Source organism: Tetrao urogallus (assembly GCF_951394365.1).
Source record: "Tetrao urogallus genome assembly, chromosome: 15".
NCBI lineage: Eukaryota > Metazoa > Chordata > Aves > Galliformes > Phasianidae > Tetrao > Tetrao urogallus.
The window spans coordinates 5,732,229-5,748,245 of NC_136828.1; the positions used below are offsets into that span (position 1 = coordinate 5,732,229).

The following is a 16,017-nucleotide window of genomic DNA, read 5'->3' on the forward strand; positions in this document are numbered from 1 at the left end:
TTGATCCCTGGATTTAAACTGAAAAAGGGGAGGTTTAGGTTAGATATTAGGAAAAAATTCTTCATTCAGAGTGGTAAGGCACTGGCACAGGCTGCCCAGAGAAGCTGTGGATGCCCATCCCTTAAGCCGTTCAAGGCTAGGCTGGATGAGTTCCTGGACAGTCTGATCTAGTGGTTGGCAACCCTGCCCATGACAGAGGGATTGGAACTGGACGATCTTTGAGGTCTTTCCAGCCCAAGCTATTCTGTGATTCTATGATTCTATAATTGAAGGTCCCTTCCAACCCAAAACAGTCTCTGATTCTATGAAATTACACTTAGTTTTTCTGCAGAGCATCTCTACTAGTAAAAAAGCATTTTGCTCCCTATATAATTAAATAACAACACATCTTCAAACAGACTATAAGGCAGATGATACTTCCCCTCCCCCCCCCCCCCCCCCCCAATCTTTTGACAGAACTTAATGAAATGAACAAATCTCCGAAAATTGGAAAGCATTAAACAGATATGCTGGATTACCCATCAAACCATTGTGTCCAAGTAATACTTGATTTCACTTGAAAGAAAAAGAGGAAAATGCATCTGTCACTGCTAAAAGCTGGCATCGAAATATTGAACTTGATAAATGAACACCAGGACTTCAGGGACAGCACATTCTCATCATCTGGAGCAGACGTTTCATAGGCAACTTGCAACAGCAGCACAACAGCATGGATAAGAAAATGGAATGTTATCACAGGCCATCATCTAAACCTCTTTGGACTTCGGACTGCTGCTGCTCTCTGGCTAAAGTGACAATGAATAATGGAAACAATGTGTGGGCAGAGCACGAAACCAAAGCCTGCCCAGAGCAGATTTTTAGCCCTACAACTTCCCTACAAAAAGTAAATGAGCCTCCAAAATCCTGCATATTTTTGGTTGTATTTGGAAACTGGATGTAACTAAACACAGCATCAACAACTGACTACTGGACAGGCATATCAAGTTTTTTTTCAGACATAACCCACCATAACTCAACATGGTTATGACTTTTAAACACAAGTACTCTACTAAGCCATGCAGAAGTAATTTTATTCATACAGCAGTAGAATTTTCCATGACAACTAATAGGGTTATTTTGTTTTGCTGTTTGTTTAGATGTTTCCTTTTTTGTAAGAGAGTGAGCATTTGTTCAACTGACACTGCTGTAATGAACTGCTAATTCTAGATATCCTGCAGTGCTGCTGCCAGTATTTTGCACAACAGTATTTTTCTGTATTGGAAGATTGTAGGTCTTACATGAATGACAAAAGACCTGAATACACAGAAACATTTTAAATGTGTAGAAAAAATTTCCCTATTTTATTTTAAATCCTTTACTCGTAAAGAAACACTGATTTTTGCATGTGTATCAGAAATGAACAATGATCAGACCGTTCCAAAAACTAAAGCAAACCAGATTTTTTCTGGGTCTGGAAAGCTAATAAAAGCATTTTAGAATTGCCATGACAGGGAAAGGTGTCATGTTTGTGTGCTTCAAAACATATACATCTTCAAGCCAATTTAATACACAAAGGATTTGAAAAAGAGGGAGGAGGAGCTTTCACTTCATAGCTTTCTTTACAAAGAATTTCTTTATAAGCGGAGATGAACCTCACTAGATGTGGGAAGCAGCACATAAAGCATTACCTATCTCCATTTACACGCAAATTAGCTATTATGGCATCGCCCTAGAATACAATACTGGGTTTAAAGCTGAATTAGACTGTCATTATAACAGATGGAATTTAAAATCCTATTTTCTGCTCTCCTCTTGAGCTTGGTTTTGCTTAGGCAACACCTTCTAGAGTCACTTTTCTGCTCTCTACTGAGTGGCCTTTCCCTGAGCTGGGAAGTGGTGCCCCTTTGCGCCGCCCCATTTCTATACCAACAAAGCCCAGCACAAACAGCAACTCAATACAGCAAGCCCCAGGTCCATCAGCTGTTTACAGTATTTCAGCCCTTTACCATTGTAGTGTATTCCAAAATCCTTTGTTCACGTTTGTTCCTTAGTACAGTGTCTTACGCACTCATCTTTTAGTAGAAAATACAAAACTGCACTATTTGTGGCCTGAAACTATGAAGGTTACATTTCAGAATAAAATCCCAATTTAGGGGATTCCTTTCAGCTAGGAAAAAAAACTTAACATTTAGGGATGAGAAACATAAGGTACAGAGAATTTGTGTCATTCACCTTGGCATGACTAGTGAGCTCCTGGAGAATACTTTGCAGTGCTAAATGCTTCTGTAAACTTACTTTTCTTATCAGTTGTATGTGACAAAAACAGTTTTTACATAAGGAGGGAGTTATTACATAAGGAGGACTATTTAAACTTTATTTATTTTAGTGTAATACTAGTTTTTATAAATTAAAAACAATCTGTTTCCTGTTGATGTGGTGTTGGAAAAGCTCAAAGCGTCATCTGTACAGAAAAACACATTTTCACTTTACAACTCAGTGTTCTGCAGCATAAAAAGACTTTACTAACCAAAATGCACTGTGTTAAAACACCACTGAATGTGCATTGTTCAATGCACACTGAAAAATCTCCTGGTGAAGTCTAATCTCACTGCCCAATCAGTCACAAGCCCTATTCTCACAGTCATAAATTTTTCATCAGAAAAAGAATGATACCTTGAAGAAGGACAACTCGCACTGAATGCTGAATGCCTAAATCCATTCCACAGCTGTGAATTGCCAGACCTGTGGAGTTCAAGTTCTTATGGCCTGTCCAACTGAGCCACTGTATTTTAAACACCAATACACAGAATGCCACTTAATTTTTTTTTTTGCAGAAAAGAACTTAAAACAGTGGGCTTCTTTCTTTGCACAGATCACATTGTTAAAGCACAGAACACAGTTAAGGGGATAGCATTTGCTTTAAATTTTATCTATTTCAGCCGGTGCATGATTTGAGGGTTGCATACATGGCATGGGTAGGACAGTCCTCCCAGCAGTGCCTCCTGCCATGGGTGTCCAGCTACAGTTCTATACAGCAGCCATGCCAGAATGGCGAGCCAACACAAAACTGCCTACTGGCATTCTCCTGGGGAACAAGTGGTAGCAAAGAAAGAGTTGCAGATTTTCTGCAATCCCTTCAGTGAATTTGGACAGTTTTAGAAGCAGAGGCTTAGAGATAGGTAAGCTGGGACACAGAAAAAAAAAAAAGTGGAAGTGTCATACCTAAAGAGGCTATGTCATACTTAAATTATGACTTCCACCTACCTAGTGGGAGTTATACCTAAAGAGGGCTGTACCCATTTCCTAAGTTTGGCCCTACTGTTTATGCACTACACGTATGAAGTGATAAAATCCATTTACTCAGCACTATTTGGCCTACAAGGGAAGTTTCTGAAGCATGTTGTATATTAAAGACGTCATTTTCTAAGAAAAAACTAACCACTCCTGGACATACAGCAATCAACTCCCAAACTAAATATATACATACATCTCAGAAGATTAAAAACATCCCATAAACTCCCATATGAAGCTGTCACTGATTTTTCTTTTTCTGGCAATTCCAACCTCCTTTCCTATAAAGAGCTGCATCTGCAATATTCAGTCAAAACAAATTTCATAAATGCTGCTTAGTAATATCCCTAGGAGAGATTGTGAAGAGCTATAAAAATATGCAAGATTCCTTTTACTTCCTCTCAAAAATCAGCTAAAAAAAAATTGTTTCTGTGTGGCAAATATTATGCAACATTTGGGATACAAGTAATGAAGAGTACCACATCCAAAGGGGATAAATAAAAGGACAAAATTAATAAATAAATAACAAAGAATCCTGATTTAAACCTTACCAGTTCCCATATGACAAACTCCTCTGAGAAAACATCCATACCAACTTGAACTATGCAGATGAAGTTTTACAGTTATAATAGAGGAAGTGACAAAAATGAAATGCTCGCAAGGAGAAATGAGAGATTTCAGTTATTAGGTAGTAAAAGCTGGATAACTAATCTAATACTTCTACAATATCCAGGATCACCTACTTAACCTTACACATCTCTTTTCTTCTGAAACATTAGCATCTTCCTGCTGATGCAAATGAGAGTCCAGGTAACAAAGGCAATGCCTTCAATAGATTTTGGTAATGTGCCTCACAGTTCAGGTACGTAATGGCACTATTTTATTAACTTCATTTCATACCACCTAAAATCAATTTCTACTGCCTTCGACGTCAGACTCAGTGCCTATTCTCAACAGCACATATCATTTCCACGTGTACAGTTAGCAGTGTAGCAGTTCTTACTGCATATTCCCTTGGAACATCTGAAATTCATTATTTAAAAGGGGTGTGATGGCATTATCAAAAACTATTTTTTCTTCTTCAAGAGACATACAATACTACTATAATGGAAAATTACCAAGGTTATGCAGAGAAGAAAAAAAAAAGAAGACAATAAACCTTACTGGTGCAAAGTGTGAGATGGCCGGTCGTTTTTCTCCAGTTGACCGTAGCAGCTAGTTTTTGCTTCAGGAATGAAGGAGTACTTTTCCAGCATGGCTGATGCAGCAGTGGCAATAATCCCAAGGCCATCCCGCACTCGAGCTTCTAAACTGTAGTCCCATTCATCATAAGATGCTGAAATGAGTCCCGAAGGAAATTCCTTGGGAGTAATTTCTGTGTTACCACTAACCAGGCTTGGAACTATCCAAAAGAAATCATACCCGGTAAGGCCCAGTGAGCGAGCCTCATCTAGTATGTAGACAGCTTCATCCTTGGAACAATAGAGAAGGATGACAGATGAATGAATTTTCTTCAGCTGAATTTGTGTCTTGGCATCTCCAAAGGCAGTATCAAGAATGATGATGTTCTGCATGTCCCATCCTACAAAACTATTTTCCACTGTGGTCTTAATGACATTGATGAAGTCTCGATATCCAGGAAAGGTGGTGGTTACCAGAGAAAACACGTGCCAGTCATAATCCTGCATGATCTTAAGCATGACGATGGCTTCCTGCTGGATAGAAGCCCCAAATTGGAAGAATGTTGACATCACATCCTAGAATACAAAATACATTGAAAGATTACAACTTCTGGACAAACCTAAAAAGAAGTGCATCTCTACTTCTAATTCTTAACTCCTCCACAGCAACCAAACTTCTGTTGAGTTTAAAGAACTTACTGTGCTCTACCATATTCAGATCATTAATAAGCAAGGCTGATTGTGAGTTCTACAGCTAATTAAAATACTTACCGAAGAGTGACAAACTGATGTTCATGGCAGCTATTTCTAATAGGTTTGTCACATGAAGACAACGAATTCAGTACTTACTGAGGAAGCATAGGTTCCTCAGAGGCAGCCATTATATATGTTAAACATCTCATCTTCAGCTTTAGATTCATCAGACTTTGACCCAAAAAATTCATAGCAAGTTTTAGTCACAGTGGAACTAAATTCCAATACACATGCTGTACAGAAATGAAGCAGCTCTGTTACTTCTAAACCTACTATCTGAGAGGTGCTTTATCTCCATGCGCTCACCCAACTTGGTTGAATTTGATAAAACTCCACAGAACTACATTTATTATCCCTATGTATTGAGTTCACTACTGCTCATAAGCTCACTACTGTTCGTGCTCCACTCAAGTCACAAGGTCCATTGATGTCCAATGAAGAATTAACAGGATGTCAGTCCAGAGACACCAGCAAGCTGCCAGCATCCACATTAAAGGGCTGAAATGGAATTAAATTCAAACAATGACTCCTAGGAGTCAGACAAAACAAGTGAAATACTAAAAATGGAGCTTTTCCTTTCACAAACTCTTTGCTAGCAAAGTAGTTTACAAAAGGAGTTTTGACCAAACATTTTGGTAAAGTTCACACCCATATTGCATGAATCTTTTTCATATAATTGTGAATGTGAATGTTAGTGAAAGATCAAGCAACTAACATCAAATTGTGATCAAAATGATGAAAAGATTGAAATTATATGGTGAAAACAATTCTGAAGTCAGGAAAAGTTAGAACAAATATAGTTAGAAGTAGTTGTGGAAAAGATTAAATAATTCTTTATTCCAAGTGACTTGATTTTCCTGCCCCAAATTAGCTGGATTCAAGCAAAGAAACAATAAAAAAGAAAGACCAAATGAAAACTTCATGTTTCCTTCTCTTGCACATGAACGTACATTTCACAGCCAAACACCTCCCAGCGTGTACCACACAAGAAATAAGTAATCTTCCAAATGCTTTCCACTTAACACCATTTTTGAATATTGCATATGATGTAAAATTGTCACTACAGGTCAGCACTTCAACATTCCTATGCCTATGCATAGAACAGACTCTAGTTTAGAACAGTTCTCTTTAGTTGTGTTGTTTCATTGATGAATATATTACGCTACACTGATTTTAATTAACACAATCCATGTCTGTAACTCTGTCACCATCATAAGAATTGCGTATTTCACTTCCCTAATTCCAAACACGTGAATATTTCTCTCAAAAGCACACCCTTAGCTGTTATTACAGTGTCTTATGTTTCCTTGCTCTACCTTTTCCATGAGATGAACAGGACAGATTCACAGCTGCTGTCACAGCAGAGGTTAGCCCTGTCAACAGACTGTGACTGCGTGCTCCTGAAGGAGCAGCAATTGTTGGTTAGTTAAAAAAAACCACTTATCTAAAATACCTCACTACTTTGCTATATGAAAATACAATGCTAAATCAGAACGAAATAGGGGTCAACATAAGACAAAAATCAAAATTTTCCACTTGAGGGATTTTTCAAATTTATGTTTAGCAATATTAGGACAAGAAGCAAGAAATAACATGGAATGCAATTTAAAAAGCAATCTACAGAATGATTATATTCAGTTATAAAGATTTTTATTACAGAGACTACAGGTAGGACTTTAAAGGTATGTCAATTGCTTCATTCTCTTTTTGTATCCTTCAAAGAGATCCCGAAAAATAATGGTTGTTCTCTTATTTTATGGCTCTGTAACTCAGATATTGTATTTGATATTACTTTTAAGGCACATGGTAATAAGTCTAAATATACAGAAGCTGTTTCCTGTTTAATGACTTATAGTATCTATTTGGCATGTTTATGGAGACTGAAAAAACTGAAAACAGGCAATCAGTCACGAGTTTAAGCTGAATCAAATAATATCACATCTAAAATATAGAGAAGGAAATTATTTTTACCAGTATCAAATGCAGGTGAAAAATGTATCTCCCAGTGCACTACCTTGGTACTATTTTTCCTGGACTGTCTGAAATGATGCAATGATCCCAATGTAATGAAAAATGAGTTGTGTTTAGCTGTGATTGATAACCAGGTTTCACATCTATGCATTCCATATGAACCCATGCAAAATTTTCAGTAAATGCAAACACTGAAGGGAGCTGAAAATTAAAGCTTTCCTTCCAAGAAACCCCACGCACTTTTAAACTCTTATGTTATTAAATTCCTGCCTCTGTTCATTAAGAGAGTATAGAACATGCAATTCCCAATACAAACATCACAGAGGTGCCTAGGGAGAAAACTCCTCCATTATCACCATGGGAGCAATCTGGGGGGAAATTAAACAAAACTATGTACTTTTAGGAGAAGCAGAGCAATATGAGACTGTGGAATTTAAAAATTATTGCAAAGAGAAGAAAAGATTTCCTTCCTTAGGACCTTTCACTTCTTTCACATGTAGCGAAACATTCAACAGAGCAGAGGCTCTACAGACAAGGATGGATTTTATTTTCTCCAGATCTGCCTTTGTATACCTGTAAAGATTTTGTGTTCTACCACTGGTTACTGAGAAGATGGAGGCCCTCTGACAGAGCTAAAAAAGGATGGAAAATTTCTTACCATGTCATTTAACTGTGCAAATGGACAGCCACTACAAGATAAAGGTCAACAAAAAGAATGAATGGAGGGCTTACTTTATTTTAAGTTTGCTCTAGGAGAAGAACGCTCAAGTTAGAAAAGAACAGCAGCAAGCAATGGAGTACATTATGGCTTTCCCATAGCTGACATGTCCCTTTTTATTATTTCAAGGAATAAATATCAGAGAAGCGTGATTGTGAAAGGTTGGTACCAGCTTAATCAAGCATGTTCTCCTTCATATCCCAAGGGAGCCTCTGCAGGAATATATTTTGTAGAGGTCTCTGTACTTTCAGGTCATGGTTTTATCCTAAGAATTTTGCTAGTTAACAGTTTTTTTTTTCTTTATTGTATCCATTTCATTTCATACTGCCTTTTTGGCACATCTATGCTAGCTGTGAGATTCAACACTCCCATTAGTTTTAGCTGTATCAGAACAGCAAATACAAATAGTAAGAACATGAAAATTTGGGTTTCTAAAGATCATCGCAGAGTCCACTGATTTTCAATTCTTCACATTCTTCAAACAATACAATGTCACATCTAATGAAGTTAAAGTAACTCAACATGCCATCACACTGTGAACACGTAACTTAATTACAGAAGATGACTAGTTTTGCACAGAGATCAGTGCTCCAGTTCTCTGGGCTGGAGCACACCATCTGGGCTCTCATTCACAGATTGTGCAAACTGGAGGTTCTGCCTCAGCTCCCATTCCACCATGACAGGTAAGGGAAAAATGTTTTCAAAGACTGAAATGACATCAACAAGGTTGTAACTGTGCCTAATTAAAAAAACAACGTGAACCAACAGGGATTTTCATTTGATAAAGATTTACCCACAAGATGTTAAGCATTTATAAATTATTTGGTAATGTTGGACATATTTAATGCTATAGATCATAGCTGAGTATTTTTCTCCCCCTTGTAACAAACGCAGATAAATGTTTTGCCATTTATCTAATTTAGATCTGATTTTCTCATGGTTGGTACAACAGTATCCTCCTGCCTTATTTGTGCAATTAGTCAGCACTAAACTGATACTCTCCTGAACAGTCTAGAAAGACCTGGTTTTCATGGGGAAATGACTTAAAATTAGGCATGCCATACATTTTCCACCTCAAGGAACACCAGATTTCATTTCAAGAGCTGATGGGTGAACACCCTTCAAACAGTTGTTATGAATTATTTGAAAGCAATCAAGAAAGTTAATGACTTTTCAAAGACAGAGAAGACAATTGTGAAGATTCTCCAGTAACGATGGTGAAAGCTTTTTGCTGGATGGAAACATTCATTTGCCAACAATACTCATTCAAGGCATGACAAGAAATTTGTGGTGGCAGAGCAAGAAGTAAATGTGGTCCTGTCTCTTATCATGTTGCCCTGCAGATAAAAAGCTTAGAATAAACTGATGATCTGGTTCTGTGCAGGTTACCTTGCTGGATGAAGAAAATTATTCATAAAAAATGATGCTATAAAATGAGGTAGAAAGAGACACCAAAGCAAAACCAGAAAGTCTTGAAGTGTTTTCAGCTACCACAATTTTACCCCAAGGCTTTCAAAGTGCACTTGATGGAGGGAGAAGGGGAGCCAGAGGGCCATCTTTGGGGTCAGGTGATTACCAAAAAAAAATTGAAATTCATAAGAATAGTGGTTTATTTAAGGAGCCTGGTGAAAGTGCAGGAAATCCAGCAGGGATAAAGGCAGATGACTGTGGGAAAAGTCTGAATAACTTTTCTTTCATAGCATCAGTGGTTCATCACTCCTCTAGAAATAAAACCATAAAGACAAAGGATAAGTGAAAGATACAAGGCAAATGAGCCACACAGATAAATTAAAAAAATAAGTAAATTAAAAATACGTATATTGGATATAGACAGTCCAAGCCCAACATCTCTACTCTCATACTCACACTAGTGCATTATTTTCCAATATTCACATTGTTTCTTATTGGTATTCAGATACTACATACTCTGTGAACAAAAGAACATGCTAGGCTATGTGGAAATCCAATCTGTAGCCTATGAGAGTTATCTATCAAACCAATTAATTCATATAGTTAGAACTACATCTTCTCCCACAAGGCCATCAGAGATGAGCTTCTCTTGATTTGTGGGCAATCTGGGGAACTTCAATGGATGTAGAAGTACAGCATTTAGTTTAAATTGACTTATATTATTTCTTGGAGGAGACAGCTTTTTCTAATTATAAGTGCTGAGAATAATCTCACTGTTAATGACCATGCTTACTGATAGCAACTTTGTACACGGTTTAACCAGCTGATTGTAAACAAGAAACTGGCAGCCCAGTTTCAGTGCAGGCAGATGGATCTGACACGTATGATGACTTCAGAATTTCAAAGGAACCCTCAGCTCTCCCTCAAAAAAAAAACAAAAACAACCAAACAACCCTTTTTCAACATGCTAGTTTATATTTTTAAATTTTTCAGCAGGTAAGATTCCATTTTAAGAGTTTAGTCTTACAAATCTTCTAGCCCAAAAGGGTCTTATCATGTCTTTAAGAAGTGTAGTGCCTAAATGTTGTCTCGTTAACAGCTTTTTATGGCATCAGACTAATTTGGCTTTTTTTCCCCCAAATCAGCCACCCTAATTGATATCATCCTAATGCGGCCAAATATTTAAAGATGCAACAATTTACTGTGTGCTATCCATAGGATATGCTGAGATAGAAGCTGGTTTACTTATGTTTTTGGTACATTGCCTGAATGATTTATAGAAATTTAGAAGAATCAAAGTTATGCAGTAATTCATCCATAGGACAAACTTCCATTCCAGCTCTTTCATATCTTACGCAGAAACCATTTCACTTCACTGTAAGGTAATATCACAGAGTAATTTAGATATGTACTTTATACATGCAACAGATAAGAAAACTGGTTCAGAATGAGAGGTTTATAGTGCTTAAGGACAAGTAGGCAAAGTTTTGTATCTTACCTGGTATAAGTACTGCACAGGAAAATTCTGCATATCCATTTGCTTAAAGCTCATGCAACAATTAATTTCACAGAAAGATTTTAAAGATTTTTCATTGCATTTCTACTATTAGGAACATTAAAACCTATACCATCCAAACTTAATACTCCTGTAAGCAGAATCAAGACTTCACTTAAGCATGATTCCATTGGTTCTATCCAAGAATCCAGACTTAAATCCAGAATCAGTAACAATTTGTCATTTTTTGGCAGCTAAATAGGCTGATTATTTATTGTATGTATTGCATAATTGTGCAGAAAAGCCTTACATTACATAGAAATATATGCATAACTAAATATCAATACAAATGTCTTAAGACATCATCTCTTCATCTGAAAACATTTGGTCTCAATTGAATGCTAATATACTTCTCACTTGCATTGGGATGAGATGCCAGAAAACCATTAACTAAGTCATTTCCATACATCTACACTTAAAAAGTAAAAATGAAGGCAACAAACAACTTCCCCCACCACCCCCTTTCACCAAATGGCGAGTATGAAATATTAAGCAAGTTAAGCCAGTTTAATTTTTACCATGTGCTTTTCCCCTATAAGCCAGGACTGTAGGACTGGCCAACCCCACACCAACTCAGCCTCATTGGACTGAAGACTGAAATCCAGAAGCATGAGGCTAGCTGAGAGGACAAACAGACAGATGGGAAGGAAACCTTGTAAAAGAAAGGATAAAAGGAGTTCAAGGAGCCACTCAGAGCAGCTTTCCATGGCAACAAAGATTTGTAGGAGATATCCAAGCAACGGAGGAAGATGAGGATAAGACGTGAGATTCAAGATTCTTCTTGATCTCTTCAGGATGACAGATGCATTTTGGTTTCCCAGGTGGTTTGTGTGCTAAACAAGAAGTGTGAACTTGATTCACATGCCTTTGGGAAGCAAAGTCACAAAAATCACCTACTTATCCAAAGCATGCATGCTGCTTTTTAATTCACCTACGAAGAAGTGCTTGAAAATACTCAGTGTGCTCCTCTGCTCTAACGTAAAATCAGCAGATCTGAAGAGAGGGTACTCCAGGGAAATGCCATTTATGCTTATCCTCTTTATATTTTCCTCTTTAGGCACCTTTGACCTCTCGGGCAAAGCAACAGCTGCTTGTCTGTTATGCTAATAGGAATTGCATGCTTTCTCAGAGCCGTCAGCCCATCAGGCTCACAGTGATTATCGTTTTCCATTGTACATTTAATAGCAGCAGGTCAGAAGCAATTTCAGTTACAACATTTCTGAGATGAACGGTCTACACCAATATGTTCATTACCAACATAGCTTGAGCTGAGAGGGTGGCTGACTGTATCTTGGAATGAAACTCACTGGTCAGAACATAGCCCAAGTACCAACATAGGATGGTGTTTCACTGATACTCATTTCAGATCCTTTGAATAATCATAGTTCAGATCACCTGTGCGTAAAGAACACCATCCATATGAAAAGGAACACAAGGTGGTGAGGAAGGGTGTGGAATTCAGACGTAAGCAGACCAGTTTTACAACAGCAACGTGCTACCCAGGTGAGGACATGAACATTTACAGTTGCACATTACGATGGAGGATAGGTAAGGTAAGGTAACATATGCAGACAAAAAACTGCACTGCCTATACTTCTTCTGACACCACCCACACTGTTCCACGTCTTTGAGGTAAATCTACATTTTCCTTTTGGCACTCTGCTTAAGGAGGCATCAATTTATTTAGCTGCAAGAATGTCACACATCAAGACATTTGCCAAGCGCTGTTTCCAAGTGCAAATAATAAACTGGGCAGAAAAGCTTTATCTACATATATTCAAATTACTGAGGTTTTTGTACAGGCAGTAAAACTATTTTTTTGTGTGTGTGAAATAATGTAGTTCAAATTACCACTCCTTAGTTAGGTGGAGGCAAAATACTTTTATGCATGGTTCTGACTTACAATGAACATCTGAAGGAAAACAACTTAAAGAAAGGAAATGTTCAAATTGCTAAGCTAAGGTCCCTGCAGGCATAGTAATTCTTTCTATAAATGCTTCCATATTTGACTGTCATACTATGTACAGAAAATACTGTGCTGTTGTAGTATATTGAATATCTAATTTCCAGCTCTTAATAAAAAAAAAAAAAACAATAAAAATCAAACTTCTGCTCAATATTCAATACAAGAAGATTGCATTTTTGTAAAGAGGATTGAAGCTCTCTTCCTTAACCTGCACAATATTGCTATACTTTGAAGAGAGAGCTGCTGTAACCTCATCCTGAATAGCAATAAGTGACAAAACATTATTTAGATTGATGTTTCTAATGCCAGTGATTTGTTATTAGTTGCATTTTACAACACCAAGCATATAGCTCTTTCCTAAAAAGGCACAACACCACACAAATCAATGACTTCTATAGATTCGTATTAAACATATCAATACAAACAACAGAGTTGATCTAACACTCTAACACTGGTAGGAACATGAAGATCTCTTTCAAGATCCATAATGCAACTCAATAATAAGTCCCCTCACAGCCAGTGGGAGTTCAGGATGCCAAGCAGCCTACAAAGGTGAGGATGCCCCCACAGAATGGAGCAAGCACACAAATAGGAGAGTTTGGCTGTGCTCTTTCTACCCACACAACTGTATGAGTCCTGAAGGAAAGGCCTTGAGTACTCAGTTAACTAACATAGATTGCCTTCCAATATGAAGCTCATATTCCTTAACAGAACAGTGCAAAGTTGTTTAGATGCCAATCTTCTTAGTTCCTTTGAGAATAAGTCTTACACATAGAATGGCTAACAACAGAACTCCTGTCCTCACCAGTTAAGTGCCTTCAGCTCCACGCATAAAAGATGAGTGCTCATTACATTTCAGGGGCCTTGCATAACAAAGCTTGTTAAGAAAGTTGCAGCTGCAGCTTAGATTTCAATATATAAGGCACAAGGGACTGTGGTTTGCCTTACAAGCATGTCTTGATTTGTCTCCATTTGTGCCCCCAGTGTCACATCCTAGAATTACAGAGTTAAATTTAAGAGTACAGAATCGTTTGTGCTCTGCAGGTCCTTTAGAAATAATCTGTGAATCTTCAGCTACCCAAAATTCAGCCTGAAATACTGACACTGGAAAGCAGCATCCCAGCCTTCTCCATCTGATACTTGCTATCCATAGCATGTGTAACCTTTCACCATCATTAAACACCTTACTGAAATACAGGACTGATTCTCAGCTGGGCCATGGCTTACTGTCACACGATGAACAACCAAAAGGAAGAGAAAAAGCAGTGACACGACCCTTTGCAATATACTCCACCAAAGGAGAACTCCTGGAGCATGGGTGTAAAGTGGAAGAACTGAGCCAGACTTCACGGCACCACTCTCACTAGGCTGTCCTGGCACTCCTCTCCACGAATCATAATTCTCTCTTTAAAAGCAATGCAACCCAGCGTTGGTCAGATGATGATATTTCATGTTACGTTAACAGATATTTAAAAGATGATGAATAGTGAGTCTGAAACAGATCTCCCCTCTTGTGCAAGGAAACTGTGGTGCACGCAGAGGCTGTGCTGTGCTCAGGAGCAGACGCTGCTCCTTCATGAAGGGACCACAGGAGGGGAGGATCGGGGTGCAGGTTCCTTGTCCCACAAGTTCCTTGCTGGGCACTCCACACGTAACAATTTCCCCTACAGCACAGCTTCCAAAGGGCACTTCTGATGGCACTCAGCTATTCCTAACACCTACAGCACAACTGCTGTCAGGAGTTGACACAGGTCCAGAGGCAAACATTCAGCACACTAGAGGCACCATTAGAAACAGATGAATAGCGCAGAACAAATTAACTCCTTCATTGGTAGCAGCAGATATTTTCTTTCACTGTGTGTAGATCGCGTACTACTAATAAGTATTTGGACTCTCACTAGTTCCTGATAAAAAAAATACATTATGTATGAATTTATTTACCTTTTTAACCAACAAAACACCTTCATTTGAAAATACAGTCTTGAAATCTCATCACTGAACTCATATGAAGAAACGAAAAGGAAAAAAAAAGCAGAGGTGAGGGCAGAAACAATACATTGTGATGGATGACCTGATGCCAAACATAATCAGTTAAGAAAAGCCATTTACCAAGTCCATTCTTTTAAAGTTAATCATCATTCCTATTAAGAAAATACTGAGAGTAATGTTATTTCAGATTAAATGAGTGAGGGTCAGTAAAAGTTTAGCCCAGCAAATTAGAGCAGTAATTAATTGTTATTCTCAGTAATGCAGCTTAGCCAGCAATTATCTCTCTATCTCGTCAGACCGTATTTGCACAATGACAGTTTCATAAAAAGGCACTTACACAAAAGCTGCAGTTCAACAGCTATCAATTTTCAAAGATGTAATAATTTCCTTAGTAATAAATAGTACAGCCTTAGAATAAGCGAGCATATTTAATTTCCTTGTAAACCTTTCTTTCCATAAGATTCATTTATCCCAAAGGACACACAGAATAACTGAGTATGTGCTACAATGCTACATCTCATGAACACACCTTGAAACCACCTGTACAGAAATAGGTTCTGGTCTCCCTTTCCATGTTGTAAGTGTGGTCCAAAGGTGGTTTTGCTCCTATACTGGATGATAAGATGTCACTGTATGTGATAGGATGTGATTGTACTCACCTCATCTCAGTCTATCAAATGATAACATACAATTTGACTGTGTAATGATTTATACCTGTGAGATATAAAATGTATAGAATTATGCACACTGGAAGACTTCTGCACACCAAATGCTTCATTTCCATGCCTGGAGATGAAGAACACTTCCATTTGATTTTTGTCCAACAAACCTCATAGAGAAGTTAGATTTATTGTCATACAGTCATTCCCCAGAAACAAAGCACTAACATTTTCTTGCTATGAAAATATCAAACCACTTGTGGTGATCAGGTAAAACACGCCATTTTTTTTTCCTCTGAAAAATTGCTTTTCTTATAGCTTCACACAAACCTCCAAGATTTTATATGGCGTATTTATAAGCAAAGCTCAACACAAAGCATAGAGTGAGGTATAAATAAAAATGAAATCATTAAGACAATACAGAAATGATTGGTGCTATGGCAGAAATAAGCACAGAGAGAAAAGCAGTCCCTGCTCCTGAGAAAGGGCTGAAATTATTACTTGAAAATGAAACAAGTACATCAAAATGAGAGCTCAGCTGAGCA

General features: G+C 37.8%; 1 protein-coding gene across 1 annotated transcript in view; it reads right to left on the reverse strand.

Annotated features, from left to right (window-relative positions):
• The window catches only part of GRIN2A (glutamate ionotropic receptor NMDA type subunit 2A), a gene marked incomplete at its 5' end in the record, with an annotated part of 151,724 nt that overhangs the window by 59,659 nt on the left and 76,048 nt on the right, over positions 1-16,017 (reverse strand). Inside the window, one exon of the mRNA XM_079542716.1 lies at positions 4,435-5,027. Within this exon, the coding sequence (XP_079398842.1) occupies positions 4,435-5,027 (593 nt within the window). The remainder of the gene's footprint in view (positions 1-4,434; positions 5,028-16,017) is intronic.